The sequence below is a fragment of the Canis lupus genome, chromosome 12 (assembly GCF_003254725.2).
Source record: "Canis lupus dingo isolate Sandy chromosome 12, ASM325472v2, whole genome shotgun sequence".
Lineage (NCBI taxonomy): Eukaryota > Metazoa > Chordata > Mammalia > Carnivora > Canidae > Canis > Canis lupus.
In genome coordinates this window covers 49,090,992-49,103,910 of record NC_064254.1, presented here as the reverse complement: position 1 = coordinate 49,103,910, position 12,919 = coordinate 49,090,992, and the positions used below count along the sequence as shown (strand labels likewise).

Here is a 12,919-nt window from a genome sequence, read left to right as displayed (position 1 = left end):
CTAGTTACTGAAAGACAACAAGAGAAGTCAGTTGCCACTGATTCTTTGCCTATTTTGATTCCACCTCTACAAATTACTGGGTGTTATTCCAATAGAACTGCTTATCTGTTTTTTAATAGATGCACTATAAGTTCTGTGTGTTCCATCTTCCCATACATAATAGATTTTTAGCACTTTATTGATAGCCGACAGCCCATCCTTTCTTCCTCTTTATTTGTGGAACAGATCCAGCAAAAATCAGCAACCCCAGATAGATGAGATAAGTCATCACATCACATTTTGTCTTAAGTACACACCAGTTGCTCCGCAAGAGCTTCGAGACCTTTGGTCCTTACTGCGCCATCAGAAGGTAAAAACCAAAATCAAAAGGGAAATAAACCTCTATACTATGAGCCAATTAGACTTACTGTGACAGACTGGTTGCAGAATGGTTTATTTATGTCCAAAACTCCAATTTTACTTGAATTAACTTTCAAAGGGGGAGAATTTTGAGTGTTTTTTGCAGTAATTATCTGTGTATTTCCCAGATCTTCCTAGAATCATTCTATTTGTTTTCCAGTTAAATGAGGCTAAAATATTTGCTTATTTTTATTGTTTGTGCAAAAACATAGTGGGTGAGTGTTTTTAATCTTTCCCCCAAGAATTGAATGTGAGTAGTGGTAAACTACAGTTAATATAACTTCTTTTGTACAACCTTAATTTTTTTTATGATGCTCTATTCATTTATCTGTTTTGCTGATATTATAATCATGTGATTCACTTATATTTCCTCCTGTACTACATAAAAACAGATCTCAGTTTTATAAAATTATCATCAATAAGATAAGTGGCTTAACCAAGATGACCAGGGTGGCAGAAAATCAGGGACATTAGAATTAACACCTTTAGACCCATGTTAATTTTAGATGAGTTTATAAGACAGAAACCTCATAACTCGGTTTATGGAATTTTTCTCGGATATCCTCTTATCTATTTATCTCTAGGTGTCTACCGAAGAAATTACTTCGTTGTGGTCTGACTTATTTAATTCCATGTTTGGGTCTTTTTGGAGCAGTACTGTGACTACAAATCCAGAGTACTGGCTAACGTGGAGCCCTCTGCCTGATATACAGCAGAGGGAGATGCCTAGGTCCCTTCTGGACTCCACATTGAAGGTTTGTTGGCATAAAATCATGAAGATGTTTGATGGTGGAAAAATTTTTTGATCTAGCAATAAATATTTATTCCAAGGACAGAGGAACAATTAAATAAGTGACTAACCTTCAAAAAAGATATTCTATCTTAAATTATTTTAAAAATTCTGAATTAAAGTAAATAAAGTTAAATGTCTTCACTCAGGGTACCTGAGTGCTTCAATGGTTCAGTTGTTTGAGCATCTGACTCTTGTTTTCAGCTTAGGTCATAATCTCAGGGTCATGAGATTGAGCCCTGCATTGGGCCCTACACTCAGCTCAGAGTCTGCTTGGGGATTCTTCTCCCCCCTCCCCCTCTAAGCTTCCCCCTGCTCATGTTCTCTCTAAAATAATAGTCTTCACTTTATTCTCTAACTAAAATATCTTTTCTAGTCACATTTATACAAATAATATGTGTGTATATATACAGTTGACCCTTGAACAACACAAGGTTTGAACTGAACAGGGGGTCACTTACACATGGATGTTTTCCAATAAATATGTATTTTATTTGTGACTGAAAAGTAAGGTAGAAGTTGCCAAATGCCTAGAAGCAAAGGGAAGTTAGAGGAAAGATACAGGGAAGGCTGGAACAAAAGGGCCATCATCTTATTCTGGCACTCCTTATCCTACTACCTGTGCAAAACTTGGTCATTGAGGTATTGAATGGTAAAAGAGGTGCAAAGGAACTGACGGGCTTGGGGGTGAATTCTCACTACAGTGGTAGGACCTATCACTGGCCAGAGTTGGCCAAGGACAACAGAATGATAACCTGCCTCTTCCCTGAAGTAAGAAGTCTAGGAGAACCAGGGGGTAGGATGAGCACTAAACAGGATTCTTGGTAACAGAGGGGACTGTGGGGAGGAGTTGTTATCCATGGTACTGAAAGTCTGAGGCAGGGAATTAATACCACAGGGATAGTGGCAGCTGGCTCACTGCTTGCCACCATTTTCTGTAAGCAGGAACGGTGTTAGAACTTGGAATAGGGGCCAGGTGGAGCAAGTGGCCAGGAAAGGTGAGTAAAGGTGCTCTGCCTTCCCTGGTTCTTTGCCTTTCTCTGGACTCTATGTGGAAGGAGATTCTGCATTCTTGGGTATAGTAACAAGTAGCAGACAGCACTCTAGGGTCCAACTTTGCCAACTTTGGTTGGAGATCAGAAGGCCTGTGTGTCTTTTTCTACAGTATTGTACATAGGGTTTTGGGTAGTTAACCATTAAATACATGGGGTTTTTTTTTTTTATGTATGTGGTGGGGTGGGAGTGGGGGGTTGGCATTCCTAACCCCTGTGTTGGTCGAGGATCAACTTTACATCTATATATAGAATTCTGTAGAAATAAGTATTATTTGCTCTGTATCTTATTTACATATATTTTGTATTAAATGTATACATAAAAATAAGATCACTTTCTTTGTTCATGTGTCATGGAATACATGTCATTCCAGCTTATACTTTGTAAGGTATGCCATTGTTCTAATGTGCTGGAATTTATTTAATCACTTATTCATAAATGTTGAGGTTTTTTGCCTTTATTTCTCCCTTTCCTATAATAAAAACTGGAATTTATTCCTTGGTTAGAATGTCTGTACAGTTAAAGAAATTTATGGCTATTCTCAGAATGTCTGGGCAGGTGGTTTTTGTTTTTCACACACACACATACACCTCCCCACCTAGTTTTTATTTAAATTCCAGTTAACATACAGAGTAACACTAATTTCAGGTGTAGAATTTAGTTACCTGGTACTTATCACAAGTGCCCTCCTTAACACCCCTTCCCCTGTAATAACTGTCATTTTGTTTCCTATGTTAAGAGTCTGTTTGTTTGCCTCTCCCCGCCCTCCCCCCATCATCATTTGTTTTGTTTCTTAAATTACACATATGAGTGAAACCATATGATATTTGTCTTTCTCTGACTGACTTATTTCACTTAGCAAAGTATTCTCTGGCTCTGTCCATGTCGTTGCAAATGGCAATATTGCATTCTTTTTTTTTTTTTATGGCTAAGTAATACTCCAGTGTGTAAATTTTATCCATTTACCAGTTGATGGACATTTGGGCTGTTTCCATAATTTGTCTATTATTGATAATGCTGCTATCAAAAGGGTGTGTTTTTTACTTTTTCAAACATGCTAGGAGCTGGTAAAGGAGGAGGTCACAAAATCCAGGATAATCACAGGAAGACTTAGGACTAGAGCACAATTTCACTTATTAATGTAATCTATTTATTTACATTTTTGACACACTAGGTGTTACCAGCATTTTTAATTATTGCTAATCAGTTTAAAAAATCTTGTTTGAATTTGTTCTTATGATTATTTTTTTAGATTAAACATCTTTATATGTATGTATATTTCCTTTCATGTATTTTTCAGTCATGTTTACTGCTCATTTTGTTAAAAAATGAAGTCATCATCATTTTCATATTGAAGATCTCTTTATAAAAATTATAGATATTAAACCTTTACCCACCATATGGTTAGAAATATATTTCTAGTGTTCTCTTGTCTCCCGGGTTTTTTTTTTTTTTTAAGATGTTATTTATTTATTCACGAGAGACACGGAGAGAGAAAGAGAGAGACACACAGGCAGATGGAGAAGTAGGCTCCATGCAGGGAGCACGATGTGGGACTCGATCCTGGGACTCCGGGATCACGCCCTGGGCCGAAGGCAGGCACTCAACTGCTGAGCCACCCAGGCATCCCATCTCTCTCAGGTTTTATAATGTTTTCTTTTCTTTTCAAATATTCTAGCCCCTTTCTATTTTCTGGCTTTGATGTCATGCTTTTAAAAAAATGTCTTCCGGGGCAGCCCGGGTGTCTCAGCGGTTTAGTGCCACCTTCGGCATGGGGCGTGATCCTGGAGACCTGGGATCAAGACCTGCATCAGGCTCCCTGCCTGGGGCCTGCTGCTCCCTCTGCCTGTGTCTCTGCCTCTCTCTCTCTCTCTCTCTCTCTCTCTCTCTCTCTCTGTGCCTCTCGTGAATAAATAAATAAAATCTTTAAAAAATAAAAATAGTCTTCCTTCCCTTTCCCTAGAGGTGAAAACCATTTGCCTAAAATTTTTTGTATATTTTTGTTTTATATTTAAATCATTAGTTATATCTGGATATCTTATTTTGTGAGGTAGGTATATAAATATTTTATACAAACAGTATATCTGAAAGCAGTATAATAACACCACATTTGATTAATTTATCCTTTCCACTCATTTGAAATGCCACCTTTATCATACCTTATTCCCACAGATGTTCATGGATTTGTTTGGGACTCTTCTGTTCTCTTGCTCTATCAAAATTATCTTTTAAATTAAAAATTTTTTTTTCATTACCTCTGTACCCTTCATGGGGCTCCAATTCATGACCCTGAAATCAAGAGTGGCATATTCTTCTGACTAGGCCCAGCCAGGCATCCTTCAAAATTGGTTTCCTTATTGTAGAATATTTCTGAAAGCCTTCAGTGAGAAATCTTGTGAATTCCTGAGAGTTACAGAGTATATACAGTGTCTCCCATCTTATGTATTTAACCACATAATCCTTTGCTGTAGATAGCTATTACTGTGTCCCAAATGAACAGTCTAAGGAGCACAGGTTTGACAAACTTTGTCCCTGGCTCTTAACATTTATCTTCTAGCTCTACTGCAAGAATGGCCTTCTTGATGCCCAGGTTGGAGGGATTTTCTTGCATTAGTAAAGCACCAGTTGTTCCTCATTCTTTGAGAATGGAGTCTGTTTCTTTAAAGCCTAACACCTGACACCATTCTGCACTCTGGTTGATGTTTACCTGGTTCTAGCAACTTGAACCTCCTTTTTTTTACTCCCTTTCTTCCTCTGAAGTGCTCAGTGCTGCTTGTTAAAATCCTTTTAATTTCTTTTTTTTTTTTTTAAGATTTTATTTATTTATTCATGAGAGACAGAGAGAGAGGCAGAGACACAGGCAGAGGGACAAGCAGGCTCCATACAGAGAGCCTGTTGTGGGACTTGATCCTGATCCCGGGTCTCCGGGATCATGCCCTGGGCCAAAGGCGGGGCTAAACTGCTGAGCCACCCAGGGATCCCAAATGCTTTTAATTTCTAAAAGATACATGACTCCTCTCTGTCCATCAGGGCCCCAGCAGTCTCAGTAGAGCCATATTCTCCAAGTGCTGCTTTGAAGTCTTGACCAGCAGCTGCAGAGCAAGTCCTTGGGATGTGAGTGGCCTCCCTATCCTGTCCTCCTCACATGTCATCCTGGGAGAATGGGTTGAAAGAGCCCAGCAGCTCCAGGACATCAGCCTGGCACTTTGGACCAACATGGCTGTGCCTTCAGTCACAGAATTCAGGTATTCTTGCCCTCCCCTGCCCTGCTCCCAGGTAGACTGTAAAGTTCTGTCTTTTTTATAGAGCATGTAGCAGAGAACTCAGTCATAACTTGCTTCTGTAGTGGCTAGTTTTGATGGCTGAAGACAAGTATATTTTCTGACTGGATCAGCAGGTTTTTAGCCCATGACAAGTTATTAGGAGTTGGCAAGTGCCTCTGTCGGTTTTAAGCTTATTGTGATAGAGTGGTGCTTAGAAAAGCATGTAAGGTTACTTGAGAAGAGAAATTCATCTCTAAGTGGTGAATTAGTGCAGTAATGCAATCTACCCTGTCATTTTCTGGAAGAATGATAGTTGTGAGAAAAGAGTGCTGTTTGATGTAATGCAAGCCCTTAAGTGCTTCCTTATCTCTACAGACGCACGGATTCCCAGCTCCAGGGGCTTGTGCTGTGTCGGCACCTGGCAGGTTTGACAGAGCTGCTCCCTGAACCCCAGCGGCAGGAGTATATGCAGAACTGCGAACAGCTGCTGCTCGGGGACAGACAAGCCTTCCAGCATGTGGGCCAGACTCTTGGAGACATGGCTGGACAGGAGCCTCTGCCCAAAGAGCTGCTATGCCTCTTGCTTACTTCCTTGCGCCACTTGTTTGGGGAAGGGGATATTAAACAGGACCTCTCCGAGCCAGCCCGTCGTGGGAGCCTCTGGGTGAGCCTTGGCTTGCTCCAGATTCAGACATGGCTTCCACAGGCACGCTTTGACCCTGCAGTGAAGAGGGAATACAAGCTCAAGTATGCTAAGGAAGAGGTATGGAGGGGTGAGAATTTGGAGCATGGGGCTCCATCCCTGACTTAGTATATTACTCCTTTTATTGCCTTTTGAATGCTTAGAGCACCAGAGAGATGGTTTTGCATAGGCTGCCCTGTGATATCCCAGGAGCGTGTTCTAATGACTGCATTTTCCTCTTTGAGAATTCCTCTGAGTAAGCTTAGGTATTTGGAGGAGTCCTTCCTAAGCTTCTGATGTATTTGCCAATAGACTACAGTAGGCAGAGGTCACGACAGTTGAACATCTGAGGCATTGCCAGAGAACTAGTGGTATCTCTCCTATCCAACTCCCTCTATCTGAACTAAGTCGAATATTTGGACTTGGATAACTTCTTCAGATGCGGTATGGTATTCCTCAGCTTTTGAACTTTTGGTTTGAACTTTTGGTTTGTTATCTAAAATTCAAGGATCAAGTAGATTTAGATTATGTGGTATCCCTTGATATTTGAACTTCTGACTAAACTCAGGAGCTGAATATATAAAGATAGTGATAGAATTTTTCTTCTTCAAAATGTGGAACTAGTATAGGAGTTGGTAAAGACTAAGCTGCTATAGCAGAGTCCTTAGAAGTTCAGCGGTGTAAATAAGGTAGTTTCTTTTCCTAATAGCTCTAAGGTGAGTGGTCCAGGTTAATGGAGCAGAAACCCCTGCTCTTGAGTCATTCAAGAGCCCAGATGCCTTCTATCCAGTTTCTCTACCCTTCCCTGGGGCATTGTCCTCTTGGACAGGGTCACAGCTGGGCACAGCAGACCTGCTTCTTCCTTTCTGTTAGTTACACCAGTTGCAGTGTGAGTGGAAGACCCGAAAGCTCTCGTCCCAGCTACTGACTGGAACAGACTTGGAAGATGAAGTCATTATCCGTTACTCTCATCCTCACATCAGGTAACAGCGGAGTGATTGTGTTGGGGGTTTATTGACTTTTTTTTTTTTTTTTTTAAGACATTTTGAGGTTGGCCTTTGCAATGTAATTGCAGTTGGAGGTGATAATACATACTCTGAACTACATTAGCAATTAGACCCTAAAGCCATGGTTATAGTCAGGAAAAATTAATATTCTGAAAGGAGGGGCAGGATTCACATGGGGTCAGGAGCATTGAAACCAGAACTTTTTTCAACATGACAGAAATTGGGTCTGGTGATGTGCACTCTGTGGATTTGTTGTCTTAGTAAACATTATATAGTGTAGCAGGTCTGTGTTTAGTCCTGCCCCTGCCCTTTGGCTTTAGACTTTGAATAGATCACTTAATTGCCTCTCAGCCTTGGAGTCTGTGTCTGTAAGGGGAGAATAATAGCATTTACTTTGATGAATTGTGATTAGACTTTGATGAAATATGCATCTCCGTTGTTTAGCACCATGTGTGGCATGTGATGAATGATCTCTTTGTATTATTCATTTACATTATAATAGTCAATATTTTCCTCATGTTATTCCTTAGGGGCTGCTATGTCTTTATTTTGTTTTCCTAGCTAAGGGCTCAGTCTAGATTCGCTGTTTTTCTCCTGACTGAATTTGTATATTGTGTTAATTTGCCTTTAGACTACTTCGCCAAAGAATTGATCATCTGGAGAATTTAATCTGCAGCCTGTCAAAGAAGCAGGCCTTCAGACCCCAGGTCCCTGCCTATGAGTCCCTGGTGCAGGAGATCCACCACTATGTCACCAGCATTGCCAAGGCCCCTGCTGTTCAGGATCTGCTCACACGGCTCCTGCAGGCCCTCCACATGGATGGACCTTGGTCTGCCCAGGTGGTCCAGAACCTTCTGAAAGAGGAAGCCTCCTGGCAGCAATCCCACCACCAGTTCAGGAAGCGGCTGGCCGAGGAATATGCCCTGTATCCAGACTCTGTGACCCCACTGCAGGCATCCATCTTGCAGTTGCAGCATGGGATGAGGCTGGTGGCATCTGAAGTCTATGCTTCATTCCATGGCAGTGTAGTCTGTGCAGACAGGCTGGGTAGCCTGGCCACATCCTTGTTGGCTTTTCCATCGGTGGGCCCTGCCTTCCCCACTTACTATGCTCATGCAGATACTTTATGCTCAGTGAAGTCAGAAGAGGTTCTTCGAGGCCTTGGAAAGTTGATCCTCAAGCGCTCAGGAGGAAAGGAACTAGAAGGCAAGGGCCAGAGACCTTGCCCAACGCGAGAGCAGCTGCTGATGAATGCACTTCTTTACCTGCGCTCCCATGTGTTGTGCAAGGGAGAGCTGGACCAGAGGGCTCTGCAGCTTTTCAGGCACGTGTGCCAGGTAAGCCCATGACTTCCTCCTGAAGGGCGCTGGCAGCACAAGCAGGGTATCTGCAGGATATTAGCAATGTGGTTAGGCAGTGGGATCTAGTGTCTTCCTTTCTTACTCCTATTCAGTTTTCTGTTTTGGGGATCTTTGTCCCTGAATTATTAAGAGATTAGAAAAAAGTAGTGATATTAATTCTTTGTCTCTGACACACACTATATATATTTTCCCCTGGTCTGTTTTTGTTTTAGACTTTATTTATGGTGGTTTTGGCCATGTGATAGTAACAGCTTTTATTAAGAAAGTAACTTCTGTTTTTTTATCAACGAAAACAATTTGTTCTCAATTTATACAATTAAAAGAATAAATATAAATAAAAGTTACTAGATTTTTTACCACTTAAATTAAGCTATATAAACTTAACGTTCTGGTGCATCCCATTCTAGCCTTGTTTGTTTGTAGATGTATCTGTACCTGTATGTCTGTGACATTATAAATTTAAGTCATTCATCCCAGTGGTTTATAAATTTCTGTTTTTTAGTAGTAGAACTCTTTTAAAAATAAAAGTCTTAGAATAGTTTCCCAGTATGTAATAGATAAAAGACATACTTTAATTGAGGACAATTCTGTCCTCTCTGTGGCTTCTGAAGCTGGTCCTTAAGTTGCTAGAGTTCTACAAACCACTGCTAAAGTCCATTCTGTTTTATACTTTGCTTTAAAAAACCTGACAGCACTAAGTGATTATTTTCCTCCATAATTATGGTATTTTTCACCTGCATCCTATTGACTAGCTGTCTAGTTTTCTATTGTATAGATATGCTCTAAGACGCTTAACTAATTTATCATTGTACATTTATATTTTTATGTGGTCTTTTTCCTGTCTTAGAAAACATCACCACCACCATAAATAGTCTTATACCTAGGTCTTTGGGAACAAATTTTAGAAAGCAGAATTGCCGGGATGAAGATTAAACGCTTTAGGTTTTTAATACAAACTATCATTCTGAAAGGTAGATGCTCATCTCCTCGATTCTCATCAGTAACGGAGTGTTTTCTTAATTTATAGTTTTTGCCAAACTTTGGGACTTAAAAATCTTAGAGTTACTGGGGATTTAAAAAGTGTTTGGTAAGGCATAGCCCAGTTTTGCCTGATTGATGCCCTGTAACCACCCTGCCCCTGGCCCACATTTCTCTTTCCTGAACTCCTGGGCCAGCTGCTTGAGTTGTTAGCCAAGTCCAGTATGATTCACAACCCCACATTGCCTAACCAGAGCTTATCCTTAGTACAGAACTCCATTAACTTCTGACAGGAAGTTCCAGTGGTATTAGCCCTATTGTTGCATGTTTTTACACTGTGAAAATGTAGCACTATAGCAAGGGGGAATTTAGAAAATGGGTTGCTGCAGATACAGTTTAAAAACAGAGTTTATTTGCTATTACCTGGATTTTTTTGGATGTTGGCATTTACTTGTTTTGAACCGTGGTACTGTTGTTATCATGAGAAACTAAGAGATAGCAAGTTCTGCTTTGTTTATTTAAGCACCTCAGCAAAGGCAAAGAAGTTTCCTTTCAAATGTGTGACTTTTCAGGAAATTATCAATGAGTGGGATGAACAGGAACGCATAGCCCAAGAGAAGGCCGAGCAGGAGAGCAGCCTATACAGATATAGGAGCAGAAACTCCAGGACAGCCCTGAGCGAGGAGGAGGAGGAAGAACGGGAGTTCAGAAAGCAGTTCCCACTTCATGAAAAGGTTGGGTGGTGGTAACAGGGTTTGTTTTGGAATAATTTCCCTTGATACCACCTGTGTTACCTTTGAATGGTTTGATTATCATTCTTTTTACCATATCTTTATGTAAGTCATTACTTCGTTTTCTTGATTGTTCACACTCCACCTTTGCCCTTTCCTTTTTTATTAAAACAATTTAATTTTTAGAAGTTCATTTGCTCTACTGTTATTGACAGGATTTTGCAGATATTCTAGTAGAACCAACACTGGACGAGAAGAAGGGAACTTCAGATGTGCAAGAAGAGGGAGCAGCCACAGACCCTGCCCTCTTCTCCCAGAGCTCAATGCAGGCTGTGATGTTGATTCACCAGCAGCTTTGCCTCAACTTCGCTCGGTCCCTCTGGTACCAACAGCCTCTACCGCCACATGAGACAAAGCATTACCTTGGCCTGTTTATGTCCTGCTATCAAACTGGGGCATCTCTTGTGACACACTTCTACTCTCTGATGGGTATGACAGTTTACTTTTGTGTTATACTTTTGGGGAATGCAAATGAATAAATAGGATTACTACTTCTGGAGCAGTTAGTCATTACCTTCCTGTTTTTTACTGAATTCCTTGTTGAAGTCATTTCCGTAGCTTAAGAGACTCAGGCTACTTCAAAAAACTTGATTTAAAATTCTGCAATAGTGGATTTTTCTCCTCTGAATACTTTGGAGTGAGGGGATTTAAAAAATAAGGATATAGACTTAGTTTGAGTGGTTTTATTCCTCAATATTCTTTCTAATTTGCCTCTAATAGCTTCAGTGGTTTTCAAATCATGTGTTCCTGGGAGCAACCTGGGGACTCAGAAATTAATCTTACAGAATACTGTTTGATTCAGTTCCCCGAATGACCTCGTGAGTTATTCCTTGGCTATTAGGAAGGAGGCTTTAGATTTCATTTCTGCCTACCAAGATAGCCACAAAACCAGGAAATTGAATCCATCAAACCAAACTCTGTATCTCTTGATAATAGTAGGCAATATCTGAGTTCCTCTATGTATCCCAAACACTTGGCAGATTTTGGTGACATTCCTGTGATACTAGGGTCCTCCTAGTCCTTTAGGCCTATGTTGCTTCGGGCATGAATGGCTTTAAAATATCTTCATTATTTCTGAACACGTTTTTGTCATCTTTGTACCTTGGTATCTCAACCTACTAAGGCTATTGAGTTCGCTGACTTTACTATGATGTTAACTTCATAGGAGCTGAGCTGAATGACCAACTCTTGGGCAGCCAACTTTTGGCTTGCACCCTCTCCTATAACACTCTGTTTGGTGAGGCAACCTCGGATCTAATAGTGAAGCCTGATGGGCCCTATGACTTCTACCAGCACCCCAATGTCCCAGAAGCAAGGCATTGTCAACCTGTGCTTCAGGGTTTCTCAGAGGCTGTTAGTCAGCTACTGCAGGATTGGCCGGAACACCCAGCTCTCGAACAGGTAGGGCAGCTGGTGGGAAGAGAGCACTGAGGATATGATCTCTGCCGTCTCTAAGGGCATTCATGTATACATTTCAGTGTATAAACAAAGATTCACAGAACCCCACTTCAGTGGGACACTACTCACTGCAGGATGGACATACCAGTTTTGTATAGCTATTGTATAAATGATGTTTCAAATTCCACTAATTTTATTTGTTGATCAGGTTTGCTGTCCACATGTTAAAATACTGCTATATTGCTCTGTTTATTCAGATACCTATGTATATTATTAGCAAAGGCTTGGCTTTTTCACTATCAGCAGTTTTAACACAGACTTTACTCTGTAGTCTTCAGCCAATTTTTTAATAACTCTTACAACAGAGAGTGGTTAAGAGAGATTATCTGGGGGCACCTGCTGGTCAGTCAGAAGAGCTTGTGACTCTTGATCTCTAGGTTGTGAGTTCAAGCCCCACGTTGGCTGTAGGGATTACTAAAAAAACAAATCTAAAAAGTAATGATCTTCTCAAACTCCATGTTTTTTCTGGAGTAATACAGCAGATAAAGTGTTTCTCTTAGATCCACATTCCTAGAAGTTTCCTCCATGGCTGTAGCAGGTGCAAAGCAGGGACCTTGCATAAAAATTTCATTAGGCCTCTCTTCAGTACTTTGGGTGATTGATACACCCACAGAGATGCCTAGATCTTTTTTCTTCTTTTTCTGCAGCTGCTGGTTGTAATGGATAGGATTCGTAGTTTCCCACTTTCCAGTCCCATCTCAAAGTTCCTGAATGGCTTAGAAATCCTTCTCGCAAAGGCACAGGTAAGATAATTCTCTTTCCCTCTCTCATTTTAGTTAGTAGTCAACTGAAAAAAGATTATCTTGTAGCAAAGTTACTGTTAGAGGACAGAAGTTATACTTTTGGCTTGGAGAGAGGGATAAGCTTCCCTGGTTTTTCTGGCATGGGGTCAGATTATTACAAGTGAAACAGTTGCCTTGTGGGGCACGTGAGGGATTTGCCTCCCCTATTCTCAAGGATAGGATGCCACATCCACTGGTACTGGGACCTCCCTCTGCCGGGGCTTCCAGGTAGGCTTCCAAACTAGCTGAGTGCCTGGACATGTTCCCCTCCATCCTCTCACAGCTCTTGAAGTATCTGGTACTTCCCTGATTATCAAATTAGGGCTCTGCACTTTGGAGCAGTCACATGTCTGAC

The 12,919-nt window shown here is 40.9% G+C and overlaps 1 protein-coding gene across 2 annotated transcripts in view; it reads left to right on the top strand.

Annotated features, from left to right (window-relative positions):
- The window catches only part of MDN1 (midasin AAA ATPase 1), a 166,437-nt gene that overhangs the window by 112,282 nt on the left and 41,236 nt on the right, over positions 1–12,919 (top strand). For both annotated transcript variants that reach the window (XM_025444928.3, XM_025444927.3), the window contains exons 58-67: positions 226–349; positions 984–1,154; positions 5,273–5,487; positions 5,881–6,268; positions 7,061–7,170; positions 7,826–8,531; positions 10,106–10,267; positions 10,480–10,753; positions 11,490–11,725; positions 12,430–12,525. In XM_025444928.3, the coding sequence (XP_025300713.3) occupies positions 226–349; positions 984–1,154; positions 5,273–5,487; positions 5,881–6,268; positions 7,061–7,170; positions 7,826–8,531; positions 10,106–10,267; positions 10,480–10,753; positions 11,490–11,725; positions 12,430–12,525 (2,482 nt within the window). The remainder of the gene's footprint in view (positions 1–225; positions 350–983; positions 1,155–5,272; positions 5,488–5,880; positions 6,269–7,060; positions 7,171–7,825; positions 8,532–10,105; positions 10,268–10,479; positions 10,754–11,489; positions 11,726–12,429; positions 12,526–12,919) is intronic.